Here is a 26,369-nt window from a genome sequence, read left to right on the forward strand (position 1 = left end):
AAATTCTGAATCCGAAAATTTGCAATCTCAGACCTGCTGAGGTTGTATATGTCAATGGGAAAGGTCGCTATCCTATTGTAAGTTTCTGTGGTCTATGCTGAAAAATTAGAAAAAATTCAGGCTTTTTGGGAAAAAGCCCGAAAAAATTGAGCGATCCAGGAAAAAAATAAAAAAAAAAATCATATGATTTGGGTTTTCGCTCAATTTTATCGAGTTTTTCCCTGAACCAATACAATTATGCTTTTTTTTTTTAATAATAAATAAGGATTCTAGTTAATAAGGCTGCTAATAAGGCCAATGGCAGATGGAGCATCGGTTCCCCTGCTCTTATCCTGCATATTTTTGTCAGGCTGAGAGAAGTGGATCTGCTCTGTGCCCCAGCTCCACTGATTATAATAAAATCTGCTTGTGCGCAGTCGCATGTAGCGGAGTGTAGGTCAGCCTGAAATTGCCTACTTTTGCTTATTTGGGCAAACCTTCGCTCCACTGTGTGTGACTGCACACAAGCAAAGTGGTTCAGTTTAAGGAATTGAGGCAGGGAGTGGATACGCTTCTCTCAGCTAGAAAAAAAAATACACAGACTGAGAGCAGCAAAGCCAACACTCCTTTTGTCCGTGGCTGGAGAATACTGAATCTAATGAATAACAATCATCCAATGAATACACTTGCCTTAACAGTGTGGTATCTAGAAGTATCTGAACCCCAGAGCAAAATCATTTTATACCTACCCCTTAACATGTTGGCAAGATGACCTGTTTTGCCAACATATACTGAAAATTGTTCATTAGTTCAGAGTGTCACTAGGCCCCAGATACTCCAGAAACCACACAGTCTGCTCTCCATATTTTTACACCTCTGAATTTTGGCCAATAATCCCTCATATTCACCTCTTTTAAATTATATTAAATTCGGATCTTCTGGAAAATAGGTTTCTGGTATCTGGTAACTGATATCATACCTGTATAGTCAATTATTTCCTGTGGAGTTTGCTATTGATAGTGTTACTAGTCATGCACAGAATATATTAGGAGTCAGCCTTGTGTGAATATGACTCTTTCCTTATCTTTCTGTTACTGTAGGAAAGCATTAGACAATCTGTGATGATGGGCACGAGAACTGCATTAAAGCCCTAAACTGTATGTAATTATATATATATAATTATAAACATTTTTACTTCCTTGTTATGTGACAATATGTCACGAGCTTTTGCTCCCCGCCCCTAATTTGCATATGCAAATTTGAATTTGGTTCGGCCAGGCAGAAGGATTCAGCCGAATCAAAACTTTTTAAGACCTGAGAGTGCGGATCTTACTTGTTGGATATATATATATATATATATACATATATATATACTATTGAGATACCGGCACTCACGAAAAAATGTACAACGACTGCCTGGGTGCAGCCCTTAAAGGAATAGTTCAGTGTGAAAATGAAAACTGTGTAAATAGATAGACTGTGCAAAATAAAAAATGTTTCTAATATAGTTAGCTAGCCAAAAATGTAATGTATAAAGGCTGGAGTGAACAGATGTCTAATAAAACAGCCAGAATCCAACTTCCTGCTTTTCAGCTCTATAACTCTGAGTTAGTCAGCGACTTGAAGGGGGGCCACATGGTACATTTCTGTTCAGTGAGTTTGTAATTGATCCTCAGCATTCAGCTCAGATTCAAAAGCAACAGATATGACCCATGTGGCCCCCCCCTCAAGTCTTTGATTGGTCACTGCCTGGTAGCCAAGGTAACCAGTCAGTGTAAACCAAGAGAACTGAAAAGCAGGAAGTAGTGTTCTGACTGACATGTTATACATCACTCCAGCCTTTACACATTACATTTTTGGCTAACTAACTATATCAGAAACATTTTTTATTTTGCACAGCCTGTCTATTTACCCAGTTTTTATTTTTACACTGAACAATTCCTTTAAATATTTGTTGTATATAGTCCTCAAGAAGGAGCACTCAAAGGTCTCAAAATATGATGTGGGTACAGAAACACCAGCCTTTTTCAAACTGACGTTTCGGCTGGTGTTCCTGTCTGTGCCCACATCATATTACATTTTTACCTGTGAGTGCTCCTTCTTGAGGACTATATATATATAGTGAATAAAGTACCCCCTCTTGTAAAATATAAGGATATTATAAGTTACCAAGGAGCTTCGTGACCATGTAAAAACACGAGGCCGAAGGCCGAGTGTTTTTATACAGGTTATGGAACTCCGATTTACACATGACCTCAACAGGTTTGAGACATTGGGCTTTCGGATTCAGGCTTTTTGCAGCATCGGGGTATAATACATTTTAAAAAATGGCCGACAGAAAATAATTGAGGTTTAGTAAGTAACCCCCAAAGTATATAATATAGTTTCAAAATATGTATGTCTACCACCTACAAATATATTGATGATTTTTCATGAAGTGCCTTGTTGCTGTTTTTTTAGTTTATTCTATATTTTGTACAATTTAATGGGTGCGGCTATTAGGTAATTTTGATAGGAGCCATAATGTATATATATATATATATGTTACAATTTTCCTGGCGTAGGTCGGATTCTCTATTCTCATGGTGACCAGGGCCTATGTTAGAACCTTGAAGAACTAAGGTCAATGATTAAACATAATTGTCAAGTTGCCATTTAAAATGTTTACAGTGAATGTCAATGATTAATCACAACCTGCCAACTTGTAATTTTTATAGATTTTCTTATAAACTTTCTGACTTGTATGTTTTTTATTTGCCAGTTACTCTGCCATTGAGACACTTCTACAAAAAGCTTAATATACGTGCAAAAGATGGTCTTTATAAAAGAATGAGGCGGATTTACCCGTCTTAACTGACGATGAGAAAGGTACAGAAGGGCAATTGTTATTTTCTTTAATTGTTAACAGTATTTTGGTCATTTTGGGGATCTGTAGATCTGAGGAGCTTTGAAGCGACAGCCTGATTCAGCACTGGTTCGTGGCCCGACGGTTGGGGACCCCTGCTATAAACAGTCGGTTCTGTAAATTTCCCCCTGCAAAACTTTGGGTCAGAACTAGCTTATTGCTATTCCTGAAAGTGGAACCTTCTTAAACAAATAATTACTTTGTTTACTATGTTGTAATTTTCCAATTTTTTAATAAGAGAGTGAATTAATTGAAACATTATATAAACCCAATTGGACTGTTTTGCCTATAATAAGGATTAATTATATCTGAGTTGGATCAAGTACATGGTACTGTTTTATTATTGCAGAGAAAAAGGAAATCAATAAGGATTAATGATAAGAATTAATTATATCTTAGTTTGGATCAAGTAAAGGATACTGTTTTATTAATACACAGAAAAAGGAAATCAATTTTACTTAATTATTTAAGTAAAACGAAGTCTATGGGAGATTGCCTTTCTGTAATACAAAGCTTTCTGGATAATGGGGTTCCAGATCCCATACTTTTAAATTGAGATTAATTGCCTTGAGGTGATTTTTTATGCTTTTTCCAAAAGGTTTGGGGTATTGCACGAAACCCAGCGCACATCAAAAATCATTGGAACTTCTCCCATTGACTTATATGCAACCTCGACAGGTCTGAGATGCCGGATTTTCTGATTCAGACTTTTCCATCCTCTGGGTTTAATAAATTCCGATTTTTTTTTTTAAAAGTCAGATTTTATAATAAAAAAAATCACAAATTTTTTGGGATTTTTGCACTCGGAGTTTAGTAAATAACCCCCTCAGGGGGTTATTTATAAAAGTTCAATTTTATTTCAACATTTTCTGCTACAAACTACAATCAAATCTGCTCGAGTTTTTTACGCTTACTTATTATTACATTTTCCCGAAAAATTTGCTTTGCAGGAAAAAAAATCAGATTTTCAAGATTTTTTCAGATTTTTCACGCGAAAACTCAGTTTTTTTCGGATTTTTTCACCCGAAAACTCAGATTCCTTATGCTTTTTGCCCGAAAACTCCAGAAACTTTGGGGTATTGCACGTAACCCATCTCACATCAAAAAATCATTGGGACTTCTCCCATTGACTTATGCAACCTCGTCAGGTCTGAGATGCCGGATTTTATGATTCAGACTCTTCCATCCTCGGGGTTTAATAAATTATGAAAAATTCGTGATTTTTTAAAAGTCAGATTTTATTAAAAAAAATCCCAAATTTATATATATACTGTATATATTGTTTAACCAACTGCCTTCTGTTACAGACTGACAATACCTGTTTCCTTCCTTTAGCACCAGCCTGTACTATTGATAATGGAGTCAGTGATGCAATTCCAGTTTAGTTTTCTTTAGAAGGTTTACTTTGCCTTAAGAAATTAAACAGATATATGTGATGCTTTATAAATGGTGTTTTCAAGCACACAGTCTAAGCAATTCATGCATTGGGCACAACACATCTTAATCTATTTTGCTGTATAAAGGGGTTTGGCTGACTTCGTCTAGTTCAACTGTGGGTCCTCTTCTCTGCAATTTCCCAACCAGGAACATGAACAGCTGAAGGTGATTTGGATCTGACTTCATTTGCACATGCTCTGTGTCAGGGATCATAAAGAAGAGGACCAGAAATTACATAAGATGGTGCTTTTTAGAACCAGGTACAGCAAACAGGGATGTTTAGGGGGTCTCTCGTAGAGGTTCATGGTATTAAAGGTTGTTAGAGCTCCCATAGTCTTACACTGGAATCACCAACAGCCCCTTACAGCTCCCTAAACAGCCCTGTGGGCCAGTATCATTTTTCCATGTGATAATCTATTTATTTCCTGGCACTCACCAGATTATTTCTGTTTCCTTTCTGGCAAATAACAGCAATTATCAATTTGTCGGCTTATTGTATCCAATTAATGTATGGAGTAGGAAGTACAATTTGAATAAAGAATTGGCCGACTGGGACACCTGCCGCGCTTCCAGCGGGGACACCGCCGCACGAGTCCTCTTTCCTCCATCACGGTTTCCCCTATGGCGCACATGGCGCGCACTTCTGGTTTCATAGGCGCAGTTGTGCCGGCATGATGACATCATCGCGCTATGGCGTGAAATTCAAATTGTATAAAAGGGGATTGTGGGGATGTGTTTAGGACTTTGCCCGTTGTTAGGTTCAATTCAGTTTGTTTCCTGGTTGCTTATACTCTGATTCCTGTTTGATCTACTGTGTTTGACCCTTGCCTGCCTGTTTGACTCCTCTGACCTCTCCAATCCTGACCCCTGCCTGCCTGTTAACTCTGAACTCTCCTGACCATTTGCCTGTCCAGTGACTATTTTATGCTCTCCAACCCTGATTCTGGCCTGTCTGACTATTCTACTCTGCTTGTGCTGGCCCGGCCTGCCTGTTCCATGCTTTTTTGTCTGGCCTGCCCTCCTGAGTTGTTCTTCCATTGCAGTATCCTGGAGAGACGATTTTGCCCCTTTGCTCATCCAGAACCGTTAGCTTTGCTCCTCTCTCAAATAAGACCTGGCGGCATCCAATTAGCCGAGGACTCCTCCCAAGGTGAAAGGCGGCGGTTATAGGCGGAAGTGAGAGCCGAGACCAGGGAGCTTAGCTTGGGTTCTGGATTTATGGTGCGGATTCATGACACCACCCCTTTATACTAATGGAACAGAACTTTCATTTGAATCAACGTAGGTGGTTCTTCACAGTCAGGACAGTGAGGTTGGGGAATGCACTGCCGGGTGATGTTGTGAGGCTATTTCTGTTAATGCCTTTAAGAGTGGCTTTCTTACAAGCATAATATCATAGGCTCTTGTGATCTTAAGATCTACAGTTAGTTGGATAGGTATTGGTGTATATATAGTTTATATACGTGACTACACATCTTTATATATATATGGGCTGAACTGGATTTTTGTCTTTTTTCAACTCAAATTAACTATGTTACAGCAAATCAGATGCTTGCATTTAAACAGAAAATACTGCTTGCTGATTCATATGGATTACTAGACCTGTTCAACTTTGCTTTGCTTGTGGAGTATTTCCTGTTAATTGGCAAAAAGGTTCCTACCAAGCAACCCAGGAACTACTACTAAAAAAGGGTACATATTGCAACCACACTGCAATCCCAAGCTTAAATGAAGCAAAACAAATCTATTCAGCTAATCTACTAACGGGTGTAGCAAGGTTAAAGGAATTAAAATCTAAATACATGATGCCTCTAAAATACTCCCCCTCTGTAAACTGTCAGATACCAATTCCTAACCAAATATATACCTTATATTAATAAGGGAAATATTGCCAAGGCCAAAAGAAAAGTTGTTCTTGGGAATTAATATAACTGTATTTGAAAAGGTTGGTCATGAAACAACAACAAATGGTTAGCAAAATCAGCAATCATACAGCCTTCATCCGGAAGACTGAGTCCTGACACTGCCCCGTTCCACAGCCAAACACCATCTGCACAGGTAATCTTGAGTGCCTGTATTCTCGGCCATAATGGATTGAAATTTGCTAAAATGCCTTGATCATCTGATAAGATTAGATTTATAACATACACCCTTGTATTCCAGACATAAACAATTAACAAAGATTATAGTTCTACGTATGTCTATGAATATAAAAAAACTCATCAAACCAAAATCAAAATATGTTGAAATATGTTATCTTGCTCTCACATCTGTCTCTTGAGCTCTAAGCCTTTACTGACTCAATCAGCTGCACATACACAATCAATATGCATGCCCTCGTTAAAAGAAAAGTACCTTTACATGAATGAACCTCTCCTTACTTATTGGCTTGGCCAACACAATATAATATTAGTTCTGCAAATTGAGCACAAAGTACAAAATACATATTAGCTGATAGTGGCAGATGAAGATTTCAGGCTGCCCAGTCTCTGAACCAACTACTATCCATAGTACATGAATATTGGACAGTATTATAGCTTCCACCCCTCCCAAGTTGGCCCTGAGCAGTTGGGAGGTTTATTAGCCTGAAGGCCTTAAAGTGATACTGTCATGGGAAAAATTTTTTTTTTCAAAATGAATCAGTTAATAGTGCTGCTCCAGCAGAATTCTGCACTGAAATCCATTTCTCAAAAGAGCAAACTGATTTTTTTATTCAATTTTGAAATCTGACATGGGGCTAGACATATTGTCAATTTCCCAGCTGCCCCAAGTCATGTGACTTGTGCTCTGATAAACTTCAATCGCTCTTTACTGCTGTACTGCAAGTTGGAGTGATATCACCCCCCTCCCTTTCCCCCCCCAGCAGCCAAACAAAAGAACAATGGGAAGGTAACCAGATAGCAGCTCCCTAACACAAGATAACAGCTGCCTGGTAGATCTAAGAACAACACTCAATAGTAAAAACCCATGTCTCACTGAGACACATTCAGTTACATTGAGAAGGAAAAACAGCAGCCTGCCAGAAAGCATTTCTCTCCTAAAGTGCAGGCACAAGTTACATGACCAGGGCAGCTGGGAAATTGACAAAATATCTAGCCCCATGTTAGATTTCAAAATTGAATATAAAAAAATCTGTTTCCCCTTTTGAGAAATGGATTTCAGTGCAGAATTCTGCTGGAGTAGCACTATTAACTGGTGCGTTTTAAAAAAACATGTTTTCTGATGACAGGATCGCTTTAAGATGAGGGTTGGGTGAATGAATATATGTTTTTACATATTAGATTTGTTAAGGTAAGCACATTAAAAGAGTTTTTAGGGAGTAATACAATGCATTTTGCTCCAACTTCTAGCAACCAATTATCAGGTAGCCTTTGCTGGTTAGGTTACCTTCTTACAACCAAACAAACTTTTGCAACTTGTATTACTGTAGTTAGCATTAGTATTTTTATACATTTCTTATGTTATTACTGGATATAAAATACATTTATTTAGTTTTATTTCCAACTGCAATAAATTATGGCAGGCAAATACTGTATTTACAAGAGGTTTTTGATGCACAGTATTAAACACTAACGACAATATATAACTGCTGGACTCCAGAAATCTGTTGTTGGAATCTGTATACTCAAGCTCATGTACTTTTTGTTATAAATATTTATAACATTAGAAAAAACATAGTCCAGTTTCCATAGCTCATGACTAGTGATGGGCCAATTCATTTGCGAAATTGCCGGGAAAATTCAGACGCCGGAGTAAATTTGGACGCCAGAGCCAAAATTTGCGTTTTCGTGGCGAAACGAAACGGGACAAATTCGCCCATCACTACCCATGACTGAATAACAATTATAGAAAGACCATCTCCCATAGACTACATTTATTTTATACAAATAATCCAAATTTTTAAAAATGATTTTCTTTTTCTCTGTAATAATAAAACAGTACTTAAGACTTGATCCAAACTAAGATATAATTAATCCTTATTGGTAGCAAAATCAGCCTATTGTTTTTTTTTAATGTTTACATTTTCTAGTAGTAGTAGTAGACTTAAAGTATGAAGATCCAAATTAAGGAAAGATCTGTTATCTTTAAAACCCCAGGTCCCGATTATTCTGGATAAGAGGTCCCATAAGAGGTGTTTACAAGAACAACTACATTTCATTATTCTTTGTTTCCATATATAATCTGTCACTCTTGGAACAATCTGTAACTATGCCAATTTTGTAATCAGGTAATGAGACGTGGGAAATTGCCACTTGTTGAGCAGATAAGGTGGAGTTTAGTTCCTTTAGAAGTAGTGCTAGAAAATGCAGCTGTCTTTCTTTTTATTTTTTACCCCAGGGATCAGAAAGCATATTACCAGCATGAAGCTGTTGTTCCTCCTTTTGTGCTTTTTCTTTTCTCTCTCTTTAGCAAAGGATGGAAAGGTAGAAAAAGGTTCCAAAGTCAAGAAGCACAAGCCTCCTAAAATTAAAGAGGAGAATGATGTTCTTGTTCTCACAGATTCAAATTTTGCCAGAGCCCTCAAAGACAATAAGTATTTATTGGTCAAATTTTGTAAGTATTAATTTGTTTTTATGATAATAATCATTGTATTTGTGTAATAATTCATCTTGCATTTAATGGAAAAACATAATTTTGCTTACCATATTGTTTTTTGTCTGTGTTGCACTCCTTTTTCAGGCCTCAAACTTGCCACAAAGAGTTGAGACAGTGGCTGAAAGAGGATTTGAACCATAGTGACAACTGCTAGTCCATACCTTATATACCTAAAGCAAGGGCATAAGAGAAATAGTTGGTCTTAGCTGGCACAATGTTCATTAGACTTTTAGATTAAATGCATCCCTAACAACACTTTTAAATATATCAGTATAATATTAAGTACAGCATAAGTAGTTATGATTTCTAATAATGGTCCCTGGTGCTTGTATTTTTCCATAGTCAGATATAATTTCTGTTTACCCTTACCTGGAGAGTCCAACTGTCATTCCATTAGGCACAATGTGCTGTGTCTCAATATAATGTATGCTTTCTTGAGACATTAATATCAAACGATATGTCTCTACATTAGTATCTGTGCAGCCAAAAAACAATATATCTCCTGTTTAGGCTAAGTTGGTCCTTGCAATGTCCTTACATTATTATCTGTGCAGCCTAAAAATGATATATCTCCTGTTTAGGCTAAGTTGGTCCTTACAGTTTACACTTTACAGTTATATAGTTTAAAACTTTACTTGCGGTACAGATTTTCTTACCAACACCATGTATTGTGTATGCAAGGCTAGTGTTCAAATATTTGTATCGTTCTATTTAAGGTTAGTCTTTGATGTGTGATAAGGCAGGGCTTTTTAGACTCCTAGAGACTTGTGTCCTTCCATGACATTGTTAAAAAAAAAAAGACTGGAAGTAAAAGAAATATGAGCCATTTCACTACATTAATCAGTATCAGTTCTAATCTTTATTAATACAGTTAGAACGTGGGTGCTCAAGTTTTCAGTATCAACATTTCACAAGGACAGTCAGTACGGGAGGGGGAGTGCCTCAACTTTTCTTCTAAAATTGTACGTTGGAACAGGTTTCGTTAGTTTGAACTAGGGATGCACCGAATCCACTATTTTGGATTCAGCCAAACCCCCGAATCCTTTGCGAAAGATTCGGCCGAATACCAAACTGAATCCGACCTTAATTTGCATATGCAAATTAGGATTTGGTTCTGCCTGGCAGAATTCTGCTGTAAAAGGCCCGAATCCTGTCCCAACCCTCGTTTGAACCCCAACTGACACGTTCCAGACTGCCTTTAGAAGCATGGGACAAGATGGTATCTGCAAACCTAACATCACCATGCACAATGCCATGTGTAGGCTGGATGGGTCTAAAGGTTGTTCTCAATATATTCTGAATCTGTGAAAATGCCTTATCGAGAGTTTTTAATTTGACTTCACTGGCAGCCCACCTTAACTTGGTTCTTGATAATTTTGTGTTTACTACTTTTCCACCATGCACAACTTGATCTCTCTACAAACTGGTTTGCTGATATAGGAGTGGAAGACCTTGAACACCGGCTGTGAGCCAAGCCTGATCACCCAATACTCATGCCCAACCTCTCTATTGATCTTGTGGTTTAATGGAAGCAAATACCACCAATCATGTTCCTACATCTACTGGTCAGCCCTGCCATCAAATACATATAAACGTCCTTGGTTTCAGAATAACATATTGGATAGGCAGGTATCCAGATATTTTTGGAAATATTGTGTATATAATGCTCTCAGAAAGTGCAAAACATTACTGAATTTTGTAACCACCATTTTATTTCAGACATTGCTTTATCCGGCCCTTCACAAACCGTTAAAGAAGAATTTTCCATAGCAGCAGGAAGTATGAAGAAAGACTCATCAGAAATAAGATTTGGTCAGGTTGATATCACTCAAGAAAAGGAACTTGGAAAAGAGTTTAAGATCAAAGAATTTCCTACAATAAAGCTCTTTGTGGATGGCGATCGGAAAAACCCTACTGATTGCAAAGGTATATTATTGTGTTAATATGTTGTTTCAAAAACAGGAAACTATTATTACAGGTGTGGGGTCTGGTATCTGGAAACCCATTATTCAGAAATTACAGGAAGGCCTCAAAATAATCCAAATAGTTAAAAATGATTTCCTTTTTCTCTGTAATAATAAAACAGTACATTTTACTTAAACCAAACTAAGATATAATTAATCTTTATTGGAAGCAACACCAGCTTATTGGGTTTATTCAATGTTGAAATGATTTTCTAGTAGACTTAAGGTATGAAGATCCAAATTACGGAAAGATTGGTTATCTGGAAAACCCCAGGTCCCGAACATTCTAGATAACAGGTCCCGTACCTGTATCTTGTTTGGCTAAAATCCAGATTCTTTATTTTTTCATTTACTTTGATGCTGCCATCATGAAAGTCAATATTATACCGGAGGTGCAAGAGTGTGAGCTCTTATTTACCATCATAAACCAACTGCCTTCCTTTACTTTGCCCCATGTAGAAGTATTTGCAATGCAAATATTTACATCTGTAGAGTGCAATTATTTGTGAAAGAAAGAGATGTAGGATTTTAGGCTCATATATCCATTTTCCGCATTTTTAAGGGGTGAGAACTGCATCTGCATTTGTTACCTGGCTGAACAGAAGAATGGGACCCAGCTCTCTTTACATTAACAGCACGGATCAGTATGAAGCTTTTGTTATGTCAGATAAAGTGACTGTTGTTGGCTTCTTTAAGGTATGTTAAAAAAGGATTATATGGTAAATACTGTACATAAGACAAAGTGTAAAAGAACTTCAGGTACTCACTCTGTTATAAATCAAATAGACTCCATAAAAGAAAAACTGGGTCCATTTACTAATGATTTTCACCTGGAAAACTTCCTTCTGTTTAGTTCTGAGATTTAACAGAAAACTGGACCTTTCATAATTAATAGTCTGTTGTTTGTTTATAGAAATCTTAAGATTTGTGCAGAAATCCAGTAAAGCAATGGATGACGAGCACCGCACTGCCCAAGGGGCACTCTAATTTAGATAGCAATGGATTGCTAGCCAAAGACAGTTGCACAGCAGCCCTTAACACAAAACAAAAACAAATAGCATCTTAAACATCTTGTACTCACTTAAAACAATTCCTGTTAAAAAAAAATGGTGTCCATTCATAAAATTGCAGCATGGAACAAGCACATATTATGTATAAAGAAAGGAGATATACGGGAAAACGGAAATGCATGGAAGCTGTAGGGCATCTGTACTATAGAATATGATATAGAAAGTGATTCTTGAGGACTTTTACACCAACATTTAGACATTTACTGAAGCAGTAGGGTGTTTCAGATGTATAGGGACACTTAGAAAAAAAAACAAAGTTATGTATGGGTGAACTAGAAGTCATTAGAATGGCTGATAAATTGTCCCATGCTAAACAAAAGGGTTGAAATAGGTTGCACTGGCAGAGGAGAGTATGTACAAAGAAACAGAGATCTGTTAGGCTAGAGGCAATGTTTACATAAGTGCCCCATCCTATTTAGTCTTTGTCTGCCCCATTCCTTGACATCACAGCTACAGCAGCCATCACTGAAGAATAGCTGGAGGTCAACATAATAAGCAAAGAGTCAACATGTCTGTATTGTTGTCATTCATTCTCTTCGGGATATACATAATCTATTAGATAAGTCTAAAGCAATTGGGCTGAGTCTAGAAAATGTTTCACCACTCATAAGAGCAGCTTCTTTAGTTCAACTGAGTCGAATAGCGTATAGGGAATTCTGCTGCATTTTAAAACCTTTATGCCAAGCTGGAACCACTATCTCTAAACAGGAGAGTGGGCCTGTGACACTGCCTGTTAGCAACATACAATGCTGCTTTAATATCTTGAGCCTGTCAGCAACTCACACTTCCAGTAGTCACTGAACTATGAACACTTGTCCTGTCATGGTACTATTATGACTGGATTATACGTCACATCTCAATAAGGTTTCAGTTTACACATTTCTGACTAGGTTCAATGGAACCATCGTGATTGAACTTTGAAGATTGCGTTACCCCTAAAATCCCAGGGAATTCCCTACCACTTCAGTACAAGTGAAACCGCTTCTCGGATGAGTTGTGTAGAATGTTCATGATTACTTAAAAATCTAGTTGTTTTAGACATATCATTATTAGATATGTGGATGGGGTTTTTAATTGTGTAATGATTGGGGGAGCATTCAAATCCTTGTTGGATGAGTGATCTAGCAGCTTAGACCCTTGCCAGGGATTGTAAGTCTTAAATCACAAAGTTCTGCCACTTCCATTTGCAAAAATAAAGAAGGTGTTTTTTTAATGGTTATAGACCAAGTAACATTCCTCTGTCACTTACCATTTCCCAAGGAGCTTGGTCTTTGAAACACAATCTTCATTTTTACAAATGGAAGTGGCAGAACTTTGTGTTTCTGGAAAAGGTAAGCAAAGTAGTATTACCATGTTTCTATTGCAAGATATTTCCTACCAAACCCAGAAAGTGTCACTTTAAGATGGTTGTCCTTCATTGCCTGTCATCCCTCTTTGTAATACTAGATGATGAAGCCTCTAATATTCTGTACTATAAAATATTAATATAGATAATATATGCATAAATGATAAGCAATTAGAGAGAGAGAGGATACAATACAACATACTGCATTTGACAAAGCTATAAAAAGAGTGTAGATTCAAGCTATTGGTGAAATATACAACTCCAAATGAACCAGGCCCTTTATATTTGCACATAATTTAAAAAATAAAAAAATAAGACAAACATGAAAATATCAATTTATTTATCCTGTGAAAACCTCCTGTTATAACAGGCCTTTAAATATCACTTTTATCCCTTCCAGCCGGTATGTCATTCATTCCATTATGATACACAAGAGCCATGAATATCCTGTAAATTCTATCCTTATAAACGGGGCTTAGTGACATCATCGGTTATAATCAGAGATTAGTGATGCCATTTCTGTCACATGACTCGCTAAAACTTGTGTATAATAATAAGTAAAGTACTGTCCCAAACCCAGAACAAACCCCAAGGGCCTGGCCTCAGCTCACGCTTCCGCATATAACAATCTCCTTTCACTTCAGGAGGAGCCCTCCTCTACTCAGATGCCGCCAGGTCATATAGTGAGAGGACCAGGGAGAGAGTTCTGGGCAGGCAAGGGAACCAAATGTTTACAGACAGAACGGGGAACAAGGAGGTAGTTATGAAAAAAGCCGGGTCAATACCTAATGGTCACCGCAGTACGCAATCAGGAGACAAGAGCGTAATCGAGGTTAAACACCAATATCACAGTATATATCATAGTCAATTCACTGGCAAGAGTCAGGACAGGCAGTAAACAAGACAAGATCAGGGACAGGCAGGGTGAATAACAGATCAGAAACACTAGAACTTGCACCCAGGAACTATTGAAAATAGACCTACATTGGCCAATTAGTAATAGGTTGAGGGCCCTTTAAATATTTGAATTTTGTGCCGTGCATGATGATGTTATGCGCCACCCCGAACAAAAGGGCACATGTGTGCATCAGATTGAAGGAAGCAGCAGCCACACCACTGGACCACCAGGTACCCTTATACCCCTGTTGCAAAACATTAGAATATTAGAAGTCAACTCGAACTTCCATGACCCATTTAAAAACACTTGGCCTTTGGCTCTGTGTTTTTATATGGTCATGGTACTCCTTGGTAACTTATAATATCCTTATATTTTACAGGAGGGGGTACTTTATTCACTATATAAGAACCATGCACACCTTCAAACTTCGACTACAACAACAACATTTCCATATTGTTCATTCCATTCCAGCTAAGATATAAAACCATATTCTTTTTTTTTGTTGAGGAAACAGGAGCCGGAGAACAAGAAAGAACATTTTCTTGAAGCTGCCAAGGATATTCCTGACTTTCCCTTTGGACTGATCAGCAACAATGATATATTTTCGCATGCTGGAATCACTACAAATATGGTTGCAGTGTACAAAAAGGTACAGAAGAGTGTCGGGAAATATACAGTATAAAATAAAAAGAGTAAATAATATATGTTTTAGCACTGCTTAATAAAGTGGAAGACTTTCATATACTACTCTGTATTTTTACCTTTGAGGAGAATGTATATGAACATGTCAATGATTATTGAATGTTGACTTAGAAGTTGTCAAGCCCATCAAATGTTCTTCAGTAAATATTTACTGCTAATTGGTTTCTATGGGTTACTAGACCTGGAACAAATTTTGCAGGTGCCATAGGGTAAATTATTATGGAGGGAAGATATCATGGGAGTCTCTGCTAATAAATGTGGTATATCCCTGTGTTGCTCACCTAATGTGCATACAGTAGCTGTGTGTTCTTCAAAGCTGACTTGGGAGCTGTAATGGATGGGACTCATATACCCATGATAACACTCAAAGCAAAGAAAATTGAACAATCAAATTACAGAAATGCAAGGTGAACGTACATACTGTTTAGATTTTAACCTCTGGGTGGATTTATTTGAATAACATTTTATCGGTGCCAGAAATTGTTGATGTCAAACTATAAGACCATTCACCACTTGGTTCAAGGGCATCTTTCTCCCCTGCCCCCTGCTCCAATTCCAGTCCTAAATTGATCATACCATTTGGGATATAAAAAGTACATTGTGGGTATATTATGCTTGGTACAGGATTATTGTGGGGGATGCTGGGAAGCATGATATAATGCAATATTCCATAAAAGAATTTTATATATGAAATTAATTGCTATCTTTATGTACCTTTTCATAGGCCCTTTATCATAGGCTGAATAAATAGTTTAAAGTTACATAACGGTGCAAATGTATTCTCTATATCTTATTTTTTAAATATCAAGTCACTTATGGAAATAAATGATTTAATCATAAGTTACCAAGGGGATTCATCCTACAGCCACATTTATATTCCCTTATTTCTGCTGATCATAAAGGACAGTCCTACCAACTATTTAATACCAGAAGAAGAAATTGAAAGCAAGGTGGACCTAGTGAAATTGATCCGAACCTACATCATGGACGTGGTGACTGAGTATAATTTAGAGGTAAGAAAAGAATTTCAGATGACAGCACTGTGTTTAGGGTGTGTTATGTGCGCTGTTTTTGATATGGCTTATGACCGTCTTGGTTTATTTTATTTAAAAAGAAAAGCCTTGCAAACATGTTTCTATCTAGATACAAAAGAGCATAAAAATAATAGTTCATAAAATTCCAGTTATGAACCAGAATGTGAAATGCAGTGTATCTGGGATATTCATAGGGGATGCACTAGTCAAAAATGATTCAACCCACGTCTACCTTGGTCAGCTAGAAGTCAAGTTTCCACTGCTTTGTAAACTTCCAAGCATAAAAAATATAAATATTATATATATATATATCCTGATGACGACCCATTGAGGGTTGAAACGCGTAGATGTGAGCGGTGAATAAACCTTTTATACACTGATGAAATCTGCTGTGAGTGCTTTCAAACTTGGGCTTATATATATATATATATATATATATATATATATAACAAACAAGGGAAAGTTGTGCTCACCACTATTTTTTAAAACCATTAGGCGGGGGTGCAATGAGGCTGTGACCACAAAATACATATAGTCAAATACAAGAGTCCTCTGCACTCAACCCATTATCAATATATTTAAGACAGCGACATTTTGTGCATACTGCTACTAAAAAATGCCTTACCCTTTAAACAACACAGGGATTGTTTGTCCATATATTGCAATATATTTAAGCTGGCCAACTACGTCAAAGTCATCCCATATCTGGCCAGTCCTACGCTCAATTTTATCTGATTCATTAAGAATTCTATTGCTTCATTATACATTTTACAAAGGGACTAGGTATTACCTGCAACTTAACTTGCTGCTTTCAAAGTAAAACTCCCAAACTTGGCTGCCCTTTTATTAGACACCAGTGGGATCACCTGACTATAGCTGGGAAGGGTGGGAGCTACAACATGGAGCTGGTCACTGCTCCTGTATAAACTATAACAAACAAGGGAAAGTTGTGCTCACCACTATTTTTTAAAACCATTAGGCAGGGGTGCAATGAGGCTGTGACCACAAAATACATATAGTCAAATACAAGAGTCCTCTGCACTCAACCCATTATCAATATGCTCAATTTTATCTGATTCATTAAAAGCAGCCAAGTATGGAGGTTTACTTTGAAAGCAGCAAGTTAAGTTGCAGGTAATACCTAGTCCCTTTGTAAAATGTATAATGAAGCAATAGAATTCTTAATGAATCAGATAAAATTGAGCATAGGACTGGCCAGATATGGGATGACTTTGACGTAGTTGGCCAGCTTAAATATATTGCAATATATGGACAAACAATCCCTGTTTTGTTTAAAGGGTAAGGCATTTTTTAGTAGCAGTATGCACAAAATGTCTCTGTCTTAAATATATTGATAATGGGTTGAGTGCAGAGGACTCTTGTATTTGACTATATATATATATATATATATATATATATATATATAATATAATATATATAAATATATTTTTAGTAGCAACAGACAGTGAGGTAGATTTATTGCAGAATGCAGGAGAATTCTCTGCAGTTTGGATTTTTTTTGTTAACAACATTTTGTTGATAGGAATGCCATAAAATTCTTCTACACGTAGCTTTGCTTAAACGTTTTTGAAATAGTTATAGAACTGCATATTTTTTTTCCGAAAACAATTTCTAAAACAATTATGTACAACGTAGTTTTATAATAGCAGAATCAATTTTCAATTGAATATATTGAAGTTTGTCTTGGTTTTTCCCAGACTCAGGTCACTATTTTCGATGTCCCTGTTGACAGTCACATTCTGCTCTTCACCTCCAAAACCTCTCAATTATTTGGTACAATTTATGAAAATTTTGAGTCTGCGGCACTTGAATTCAGAGGAAAGGTTTGTATTTATAGTTTTTGTTTCTGAAATGCCAGATTATGTACATTAAGAGGGTTATTTATTAAAGTCAGAATGCTAAAAACTCAGAACATTTTAGTTTTTTTTAACTATAATATCCACATTTTTAGTGGAAAAAAAACCTTTCGAATTTCAAAAAAAATAATTCAAGATTTATTATACCCCAAGGATGGAAAAATTCGGAATCTGGAATTCAGACCTAACGAGGTTGTATATAAGTCAATGGGAGAGGTCCCTATCCCGTCTGGATGTTTCTGTGGTCTGCGCTGGAATTAGTTAAAAATCTGACGATTTCAGGCTTTTTGGGCAAAAATCCGAAAAAAATTACGATTTTTACTCAATTTTTTTGTGTTTGTCCCCGATCCGATTAAACAATCAGAAAAATTCAGATTTTGATAAATAAGGCCCTTAAATGCACATATATTTATAACTTGATGAAGCAATAATACAATGGAACCTCAATGTTACGTCCCCTTATTGTAAGTTTTCCTCATTAACACCATTTTTTGTGGTCCTACCAATATATAATTGATAATGCATTTCCCTGATTTTTCATTTTCCTGAATTTTACACAATTTTTTCTGAACCCCTCAAAAAATTTAAAATGGGGGTTGTACTGTATCTTGAAATATATTCCAAAGAGGTAAAATATAGAAATTCAGGAAGTAATTAGGAAAGATGAAATACTAGTCTTGGTACAGTAATTCATTTATTTAGTGTCTTTTAATTTAAAATGTTCAATTTAGTCTCAATTTTTTTTTACATTTTTAAAAATATGAAACAATATTGGTGGATTTCATAAACTCAAACTGTGTGTAGTCATATATTATCATGATCTTTTAAAGCAATAGGAGTCATTTACAACTACAAATGCAAAATTGGTTGCAGTGAGTTATATGAACAATCCCATTCATTAAAGGTACTTGCTACCGCATGCACTTCTTACACTTCTATATAGTTGCACTCAGCACCACTGCATTTCTGCTTCCTCCTATTTCAAATTTAAAGTAACACCAAAAAATGAAAGCATTTTAAAGGAATTACAATACAATGTACTGTTTCCCTGCACTTGCACAACTGGTGTGTTGACTTCAGAAAGACTGCTATAGTTTATATAAATAAACTGTTGTGTAGCCATGGGGGCAGCAATTCAAGCAAAGGATACACAGTAGATAACCGATAAGTTCTGAAGAATTCCATTGTAAACTACAGAGCTTATCTGTTATCTGCTGTGTATCCTGTGCCTTTTCTCCTTTTTCAGCTTTGAATGGCTGCCCCCATGGCTACTCCATATTACTTTAGAACTTAGAAGACTTTAATTTTTTGGTGTTACTGTTGCTTTAAGCTCAGGGAACCCTGGAGCTACTGGCACCTCCAAAACCAGGTGGTAGGTCCAGGGCTCCCACAGTGGCCTGCATCAATTACCACAATGCAGTTACCTAAAAAATTAGATACATACTTCAATCTGATGCTGAACGTTGGAAATGACATCTACCAGACTTGAAACATTTTCAACACAATGGTCTCTGATTTGTATTTGTATTTGTATTTGTATCAAAATGAGAGCACATTTGCCACAAGTGTCCGGCACAACTCCCTCTGGCAATTGCAATGATGTTGGAATTATGGGGAAAATTCTACACTGTGGGTAAAAAGACATTGCTATTGTGTCCAAAATTGTGCTTTGCAAACTACACTTGTGGTTCTAAATGACCCCTAATGTTTTATTCCATAATTACAAATTCATGGACATATAGGGGCAGATTTATTAAGGGTCGAGTTGTGTTTTCCATTAAAATTTGAGTTGTATTTTTTTGGTCAAAACATATTTTTAGGTTTCAATAAAACCTCGAATTGAAAAAAAACCCTCAAATTTTTCGAGATTTATTATACCTCAACCCTGGAAATAGCTTGAATCCAAAAATACACCATCTAAAACCTGTCAAGGTCATGTAGGAGTCAATGGCAGAAGTCCCTTGAATAGTTTAAAGATGTCTGTTTGATTTAACAGCCTGCTTGATGTTCGAATTTTTTTTTTTGCTAGAAAACTCAAATAATAAACAAGCAATTCCAGTTTTTTTCCCCCCCGGATAACTCAATCAATTCGAGTTTTCAACTTTTGGTACTCCAACTCTCAGAATCAGTTTTTTCCCATTCAAGTTTTTTCTGAAATAAACCATTCGAGCTGTGAGTTCATTTGAGCTATAAAAAACTCTAACACGTGACCTTTGATAAATAACCCCCATAATATCTAACATCTTATCATATTCAATTTAGCCCTCCTTTCTTCTTTGGTCACTCATAGTCTTTAATACTTTCTCAGCTTGTCTTTATACTCGTGGACACAGACGAGTCTCGGAATGGGCGTATCTTTGAGTATTTCCGCATCACAGAAGTTGATACACCGGCAGTTCGTATCTTAAACTTGACCACTGATGTGAAGTACAGAATGCCAGCTGATGAGGTTAGCTTTGAAAATCTGAGACGTTTCTGTAGGAGTTACCTGGATGGGAAAGCCAAGGTAAGAAATGAAGGATTATATATTCCAGCGCCTGTCTAGCGTCCAGGGCTGTCATCAGAAATCGTAGGGTCCAGTACAAATACATTTGTCAGGAGCCCCCCGTGAACACATAGGACAGATAAGCAGCTGCAATTAGTGATCGGTGAATCTGTGGCGTTTCGCTTGCCAAAAAATTTGCGAATTTACTGAAAAATTTGTGAAACGCATTGAAATCAATGGGCATCAAAATAATTTTGATGCGAGCGACAATTGTTATACGTGCGACTATTTTGTCCAAATGCATTAAAGTCAATGGGCGTCAATTTTATGCACGTGACACGTCAGACGTGCATATCTGTTTTTTTGCCGGTGAATTTTCGCCACAGTTTTGCAAATTTATTCGCTGGCGGCGAAATGCAGAAATTCGCCACAAATACATGCCTGGCAAATTTATTCGCCCATCACTAGCTGCAATATATGTTTATGGAAAATGCCTTGTTTCCAAGAAATTGGCCCTAATAACTAGTCATTTCACTGCTGAAAAGTTCATGTAGGAGATACTCATTATCAGTAAATAGATCATAATATAAACAGCTGATTTTACTCTTTAATAAGTGGTTCATATAAATAGTTCAATGAATGTATGTGCTAATAAAGCAGCCATTTAATTGGTGGTCAGTGTAATTAAACCTAAAAACCTAAAAAATTAACTGTGGGTCAATGGAATTTACCTAAAGTTTTTTTTTTTAAGAATTCATTAGGGGTCAGTGGAATTGACCTAAAGTTTTTTTTTAATTCATTGGGAGTCAGTGGAGTTTGTCCTGTGTTTAAACCAACACTGCCTCAAGCTACTCAGTGTTTTCATTGCTTGTATAAGTTAGAAGATTTTATATTAGATGGCCATAAGGGAGCTATGGGATCAAGTAATTTGGATGCTTGGGATTGCCAAAATCAAAAATATTTATATATATATATATATATATATATATATATATATATATATATATATATATATATATATATATATATATATTAACCTCAGCTATCAACTCTCTGTATCACTTTTAAGGTAGTGCCAGATGTAGCAGATGTGCACTGCTTGATGTGCCTGCACCCAGATACATTGCATTGACCCGGGTGCAGGAACATGATGCAGAATTCAAAATTTTTGCGTTTCGATGCAGAAATTCACAGTTTGTACCTGCAACTGGGCCAACTTAGGGTAGGACTACATGGACGATTTTGGAGCGATCCGACATGCTGCGTAAAAAAAATGCAGGCGTCAAATCGGATGCGACGGAAATAAGGTAAGTGAATGCATTGTTGATGTTGCAGTGTTGATCCGAAGTGACACAACTGTCGGATGCAGATGCTGCATCTGCATCCGATATTCGTGTCCCGTTGGAACAACACTACGACTTCACCTGATATTTGTATATCTTTCCTTATTTCCGTCGCATCCGACTTGACGAATTCGTTTTTGCGCAGTACGTCGGATCATGCTGAAAACGCCCATGTAGTCCTACGCTTAATGTTTCTGGGTGCAGGCACATCAAGCAGCAAAGGAACACATTCTCTGCGGCAGTAGCATTAGGCATATTTGCTCATTTGAATTCGTTGTTTGTAAAACTGATAGCTGATATGCCATCAAGGATGTGTAACAAGTAGATACTTATGGGAAGAAAGACTACAACTGTTTGTTATACTGTATGACTTCCAAGGAAACAATTACATTTTCTTTTATACCGGGCAATAAAAATATAAGAACTCCAATTTCAGCAGAGCGCTAAATATATAACTGAAATAATGTTCATTTTCTTGAGACAGCCAAAAAAAGAAAGCGAAGAAATTCCTAAAGACTGGGACAAAAACCCTGTAAAATTGCTTGTTGGAAAAAACTTCAATCACGTTGCGTTCAATAAGACAACAAATACATTTATCATGTTTTGTAAGTATAATTGTTGTTCATTTTTCCCCATTACTTAAGGGGCACATTTATCAAATATTACTCAAGACTGCAAAAAAAAAAAAAATCATAACTAGTTGCAACTGCCTCAATCTTGAAAGGTTATAGATGCCACAAGCTGCAATTTGTATTTTTTTGTTATGGTTTTTGTAAATTGCACAAAATCATGGCACATAAAAGCAAAATTACAACTTTCTGGCACCTTTGTTTAGAAGATGTAGAATATTAGTTAACAATATTTACAAACAATTTAGAGTATGGTGTAAATGATGCTGTACATTTAAATTGACATTAGAAAAATAGATAGGAACTGAGACCCCTTGTGCTCCACTGTGTGCAAAATTTAAAGGGATTCTGCCCTCATAAAACATGTTTTTTTTTTATTAACATCAGTTAATAGTGCTGTTCCAGTAGAAGTCTGCACTGAAATCCCTTTTTCAAAAGAGCAAACAGATTTTTTTATATTTAGTTTTGAAATCTGATATGGGCTACACATATTGCCAGTTTTCCAGGTGCCCTCAGTCATGAAACTGATGCTCTGATAAACTTCAGTCACTCTTTACTGCTGTTGGAATGATGTCACCCCTCCCCCTCCAGCAGCCTATCAATAGAACAATGGGAAGGTAGCAATATAACAGCTCCTTGACACAAAATAACAGCTCTCTGGTAGGTTTGAGAATAGCACAAAAATCCAAGTCCCACTGCGACTCCTCCAGTTACACTAAGTAGGAGAAACAATAGCTGATCCCAAAGCAGTTCCATCATGAAGTGTTGGTTCTTTCTGAAAGCACAGGATCAGGCAAAATGACCTGAGATGGCTGCCTACACACCAATATTACAGGAATTACATTTTATTTAGAGTGAATTATGTGCAGTGGAAATAGTATAATTTAGACATACAAACTACACCATAAAAATCATGACAGAATCCCTTTAACAAAGAAGGATGAAGCAGCACATTACTGCAAGCACTGCTATGGCTCCTGTCTGTCATTTCTAAGAGTAATAGATAGATAGATAGATAGATAGATAGATAGATAGATAGATAGATAGATAGATAGATAGATAGATAGATAGATGATATATTGATAGATGATAGATAGAGATAGATAGATAGATTATAGATAGAGAGATAGAGAGATAGATAGATAGATAGATAGATAGATAGATAGATAGATAGATAGATTATAGGTAGATAGATAGAGAGATAGATAGATAGATAGATAGATGATGTATTGATAGATGATAGATAGAGATAGATAGATAGATAGATAGATGATAGATAGATAGATAGATAGCGAATGCAAAACTAAAAAGGCCCGATTCTGTGAGCTAATGCTAGTGAATTTTAGGTTACATTTGCAGGAAATAAACACAAAATCAATAAACTGCAGGAATCCTCTGAAACCATTGCTTCCCTAACATTTCACACCAGGAATTCAATTTCACCTGTATTAATTAATTTACAAATTCACATAAGATTTCTATGATTCATTGTCTAGATATTTAATGAAACAGATACGTTTGTGCAAGTCTAATCTGTGGAGTAATTCACGTGCGTTTTAGGTTACATTTGCAGGAAATAAACACAAAATCAAAAAACTGCTGGAACCATTTCAGACAATTGTTTCCCCAGCATTTTACACCAGGAATTCAGTTTCACCCATATTAATTCATTTTCAAATTCATATCAGATTTCTAAGATTCATTGTCTAGATATTTAATGAAACAGATACATGTTTGCTTGAATAGGGACGGCCATAGGTCAAATAGCACTTTGTAAAACATAGACTATTGGGCATCCCGTGCTTATATCGTGTTTATATCGTTTCTCATATTTTAAAATACTATGTTTACTGTAATGTGTGTTACAAATGGTTACAGAACTGTTCATATACATAAACAAAATTTGTACTTAATCCCTTAACCACAACCCCATAATGCTATAATATAATAAGTATCAAAATATCAATAAAATGCCATATTTATTTACCACCATGCCATATCGTACTGGTTAAAAACAAATTTAAAAACAAGCAGCACTACATATGGGAAGAGGGATCCCTCTATTAAATGTGCTCTCACCCCACTGGCGATTCGGAGAGTCAGATATGAGAAAAAGTGGAACAGTATCTATGTAATACAACAGTCCAAATTGTATACAGGTATGGGACCTGTTATCCAGAATGCTCAGGACCTGGGGTTTTCCGGATAAGGGATCTTTCCATAATGTGGATCTCCATACCTTAATTCTACTAGAAAATCATGAAAACATTAAATAAACCCAATAGGCTATTGTTGGTTCCAATAATGATTATTCTATCTTAGTTGGGATCAAGTAGAAGGTACTGTTTTATTATTACAGAGTAAAAGGAAATCATTTTTAAAAATGTGGATTATTTGGATAACATGGAGTCTATGGGAGATGGCCTTTCCATAATTCAGAGCTTTCTGGATAATGGGTTTCCGGATAATGGATCCCATATCTGTACTGCGTAGTGTCACATGTATAATGCACATTGAGTCCCAGAATAGCAAATATGTGTTAGGTAAATTGTAATCAGATAGGGGAAAGTAAGCCCCAGTGGATATTTGGTGTGCAAATTCACAGTTAACGTAAATTCAAAAGTCTTCCAAGGTGATCAATCATTCCCACGATGAAATGCCTGTGGGCCAATGTTAGATTTGTATAGTTGGTGCATCCCATAACTGTTAGGGTTTGATTGGGCCTCACTGTGCATACAGGCCCATCACTCGGTTTTTGGTGACTGCTCTTGGCAAAGTTCATGCACTGTATGGGCACCCGGGCCAATTGAACTGCTACAGAGTAATTGTGAAGTCCAAAGCCTTAAATTAGCAACCCAGCAGTCGCAAACAGATAAACAGTGTGTCACGGGCTTATCACAAAGAAACGAGTGTCCTGCCAGAGCAAAAGGAACATTTTTTATTACAAACCGTACGTTCAGTTGTGTCACCACTGAGACTGCTCCGGTCTAGCTCGTTGGCCCGATGCCCATATTGCCTGCGTTCCACCTTCAGCACACCATGTATTCCTGGGAGAGGCGTACCCGTTCCTCAGATGCAGCGCTGCACCTCGACAGCCATTTCGCCACCGTCTGTAGACCCTTCTGCACTGCACTACTCAACATACCTTTACATATTATGAAAGTTAAATTGGTTGTTCACCTTTGAGTTAACTTTTAGGGCCACATTTACTTAGCTCGAGTGAAGGATTAGAATAAAAAATACTTCGAGTTTTGAAGTCTTTTTTTGGTTACTTCGACCATCGAATAGTTTATTTCGACCATCGACTTCGAATCGAACGATTCAAACTAAAAATCGTTCAACTAAGTCGAAGTACTGTCTCTTTAAAAAAAACTTCGACCACCTACTTCGCCACCTAAAACCTACCGAGCACCAATGTTAGCCTATGGGGGAGGTCCCCATAAGCTTTCTAAGTATTCTTTTATCGAAGGAAAATCGTTCGATCGATGAATTAAAATCCTTCAAATCGAACGATTTTTCCTACGATCATTGGAATGAACGAATTGTGGTAAATCCTTTGACTTCGATCCTTCGATATTCGAAGTCGAAGGATTTTACTTCGACGGTCGAATGTCAAGGGTTAATTAACCCTCGATATTCGATCATTAGTAAATGTGCCCCTTAGTATGATGTAGAGAGTGATATTCTGAGATAATTTGCAATCGGTTTTCATTTCTTATTATTTGTGGTTTTTGAGTTATTTAGCTTTTTATCTGGCTGCTAAGGTCCAAATTCCCCTAGCAACCATGCATTAATTTGAATAAGAGACTGGCATATGAACAGGAGAGGACCTTACTAGAAAGATGAGAAATACAAATTAGCAATAAAGATAAATTTGTAGCCTTACAGATCATTTGCTTTTTAGATGGGGGTCAGCGACGCCCATTTATAAGCTGGAAAGAGTCAGAAGAAAAAGGCAAATAATTATAAAACTATAAAAAATAAATAATAAAAACCAATGAAAAAGTTGCTTAGAATTAGCCATTCAATAACATATTAAAGGTTTACTTAAAGGTGAACCACCCCTTTAAGGCATGCTGTGAGCTGAAGTTCAGCAACGTCAGGG

At 36.7% G+C, this 26,369-nt stretch overlaps 1 protein-coding gene across 1 annotated transcript in view; it reads left to right on the plus strand.

Moving 5' to 3' along the window:
- Positions 1-8,537: 8,537 nt before the first annotated feature.
- pdilt.L (protein disulfide isomerase-like, testis expressed L homeolog) overlaps positions 8,538-26,369 on the plus strand; it is a 29,977-nt gene continuing 12,145 nt past the window's right edge. The window contains 9 exon segments of the mRNA XM_018236456.2: positions 8,538-8,648; positions 8,650-8,875; positions 10,637-10,843; positions 11,444-11,577; positions 14,709-14,843; positions 15,799-15,909; positions 17,649-17,774; positions 20,116-20,313; positions 22,120-22,240. Coding sequence (XP_018091945.2) covers positions 8,553-8,648; positions 8,650-8,875; positions 10,637-10,843; positions 11,444-11,577; positions 14,709-14,843; positions 15,799-15,909; positions 17,649-17,774; positions 20,116-20,313; positions 22,120-22,240 — 1,354 coding nt within the window. The 5' untranslated portion in view covers positions 8,538-8,552.

Source organism: Xenopus laevis, chromosome 9_10L (assembly GCF_017654675.1).
Source record: "Xenopus laevis strain J_2021 chromosome 9_10L, Xenopus_laevis_v10.1, whole genome shotgun sequence".
NCBI classification, from domain to species: Eukaryota; Metazoa; Chordata; class Amphibia; order Anura; family Pipidae; genus Xenopus; species Xenopus laevis.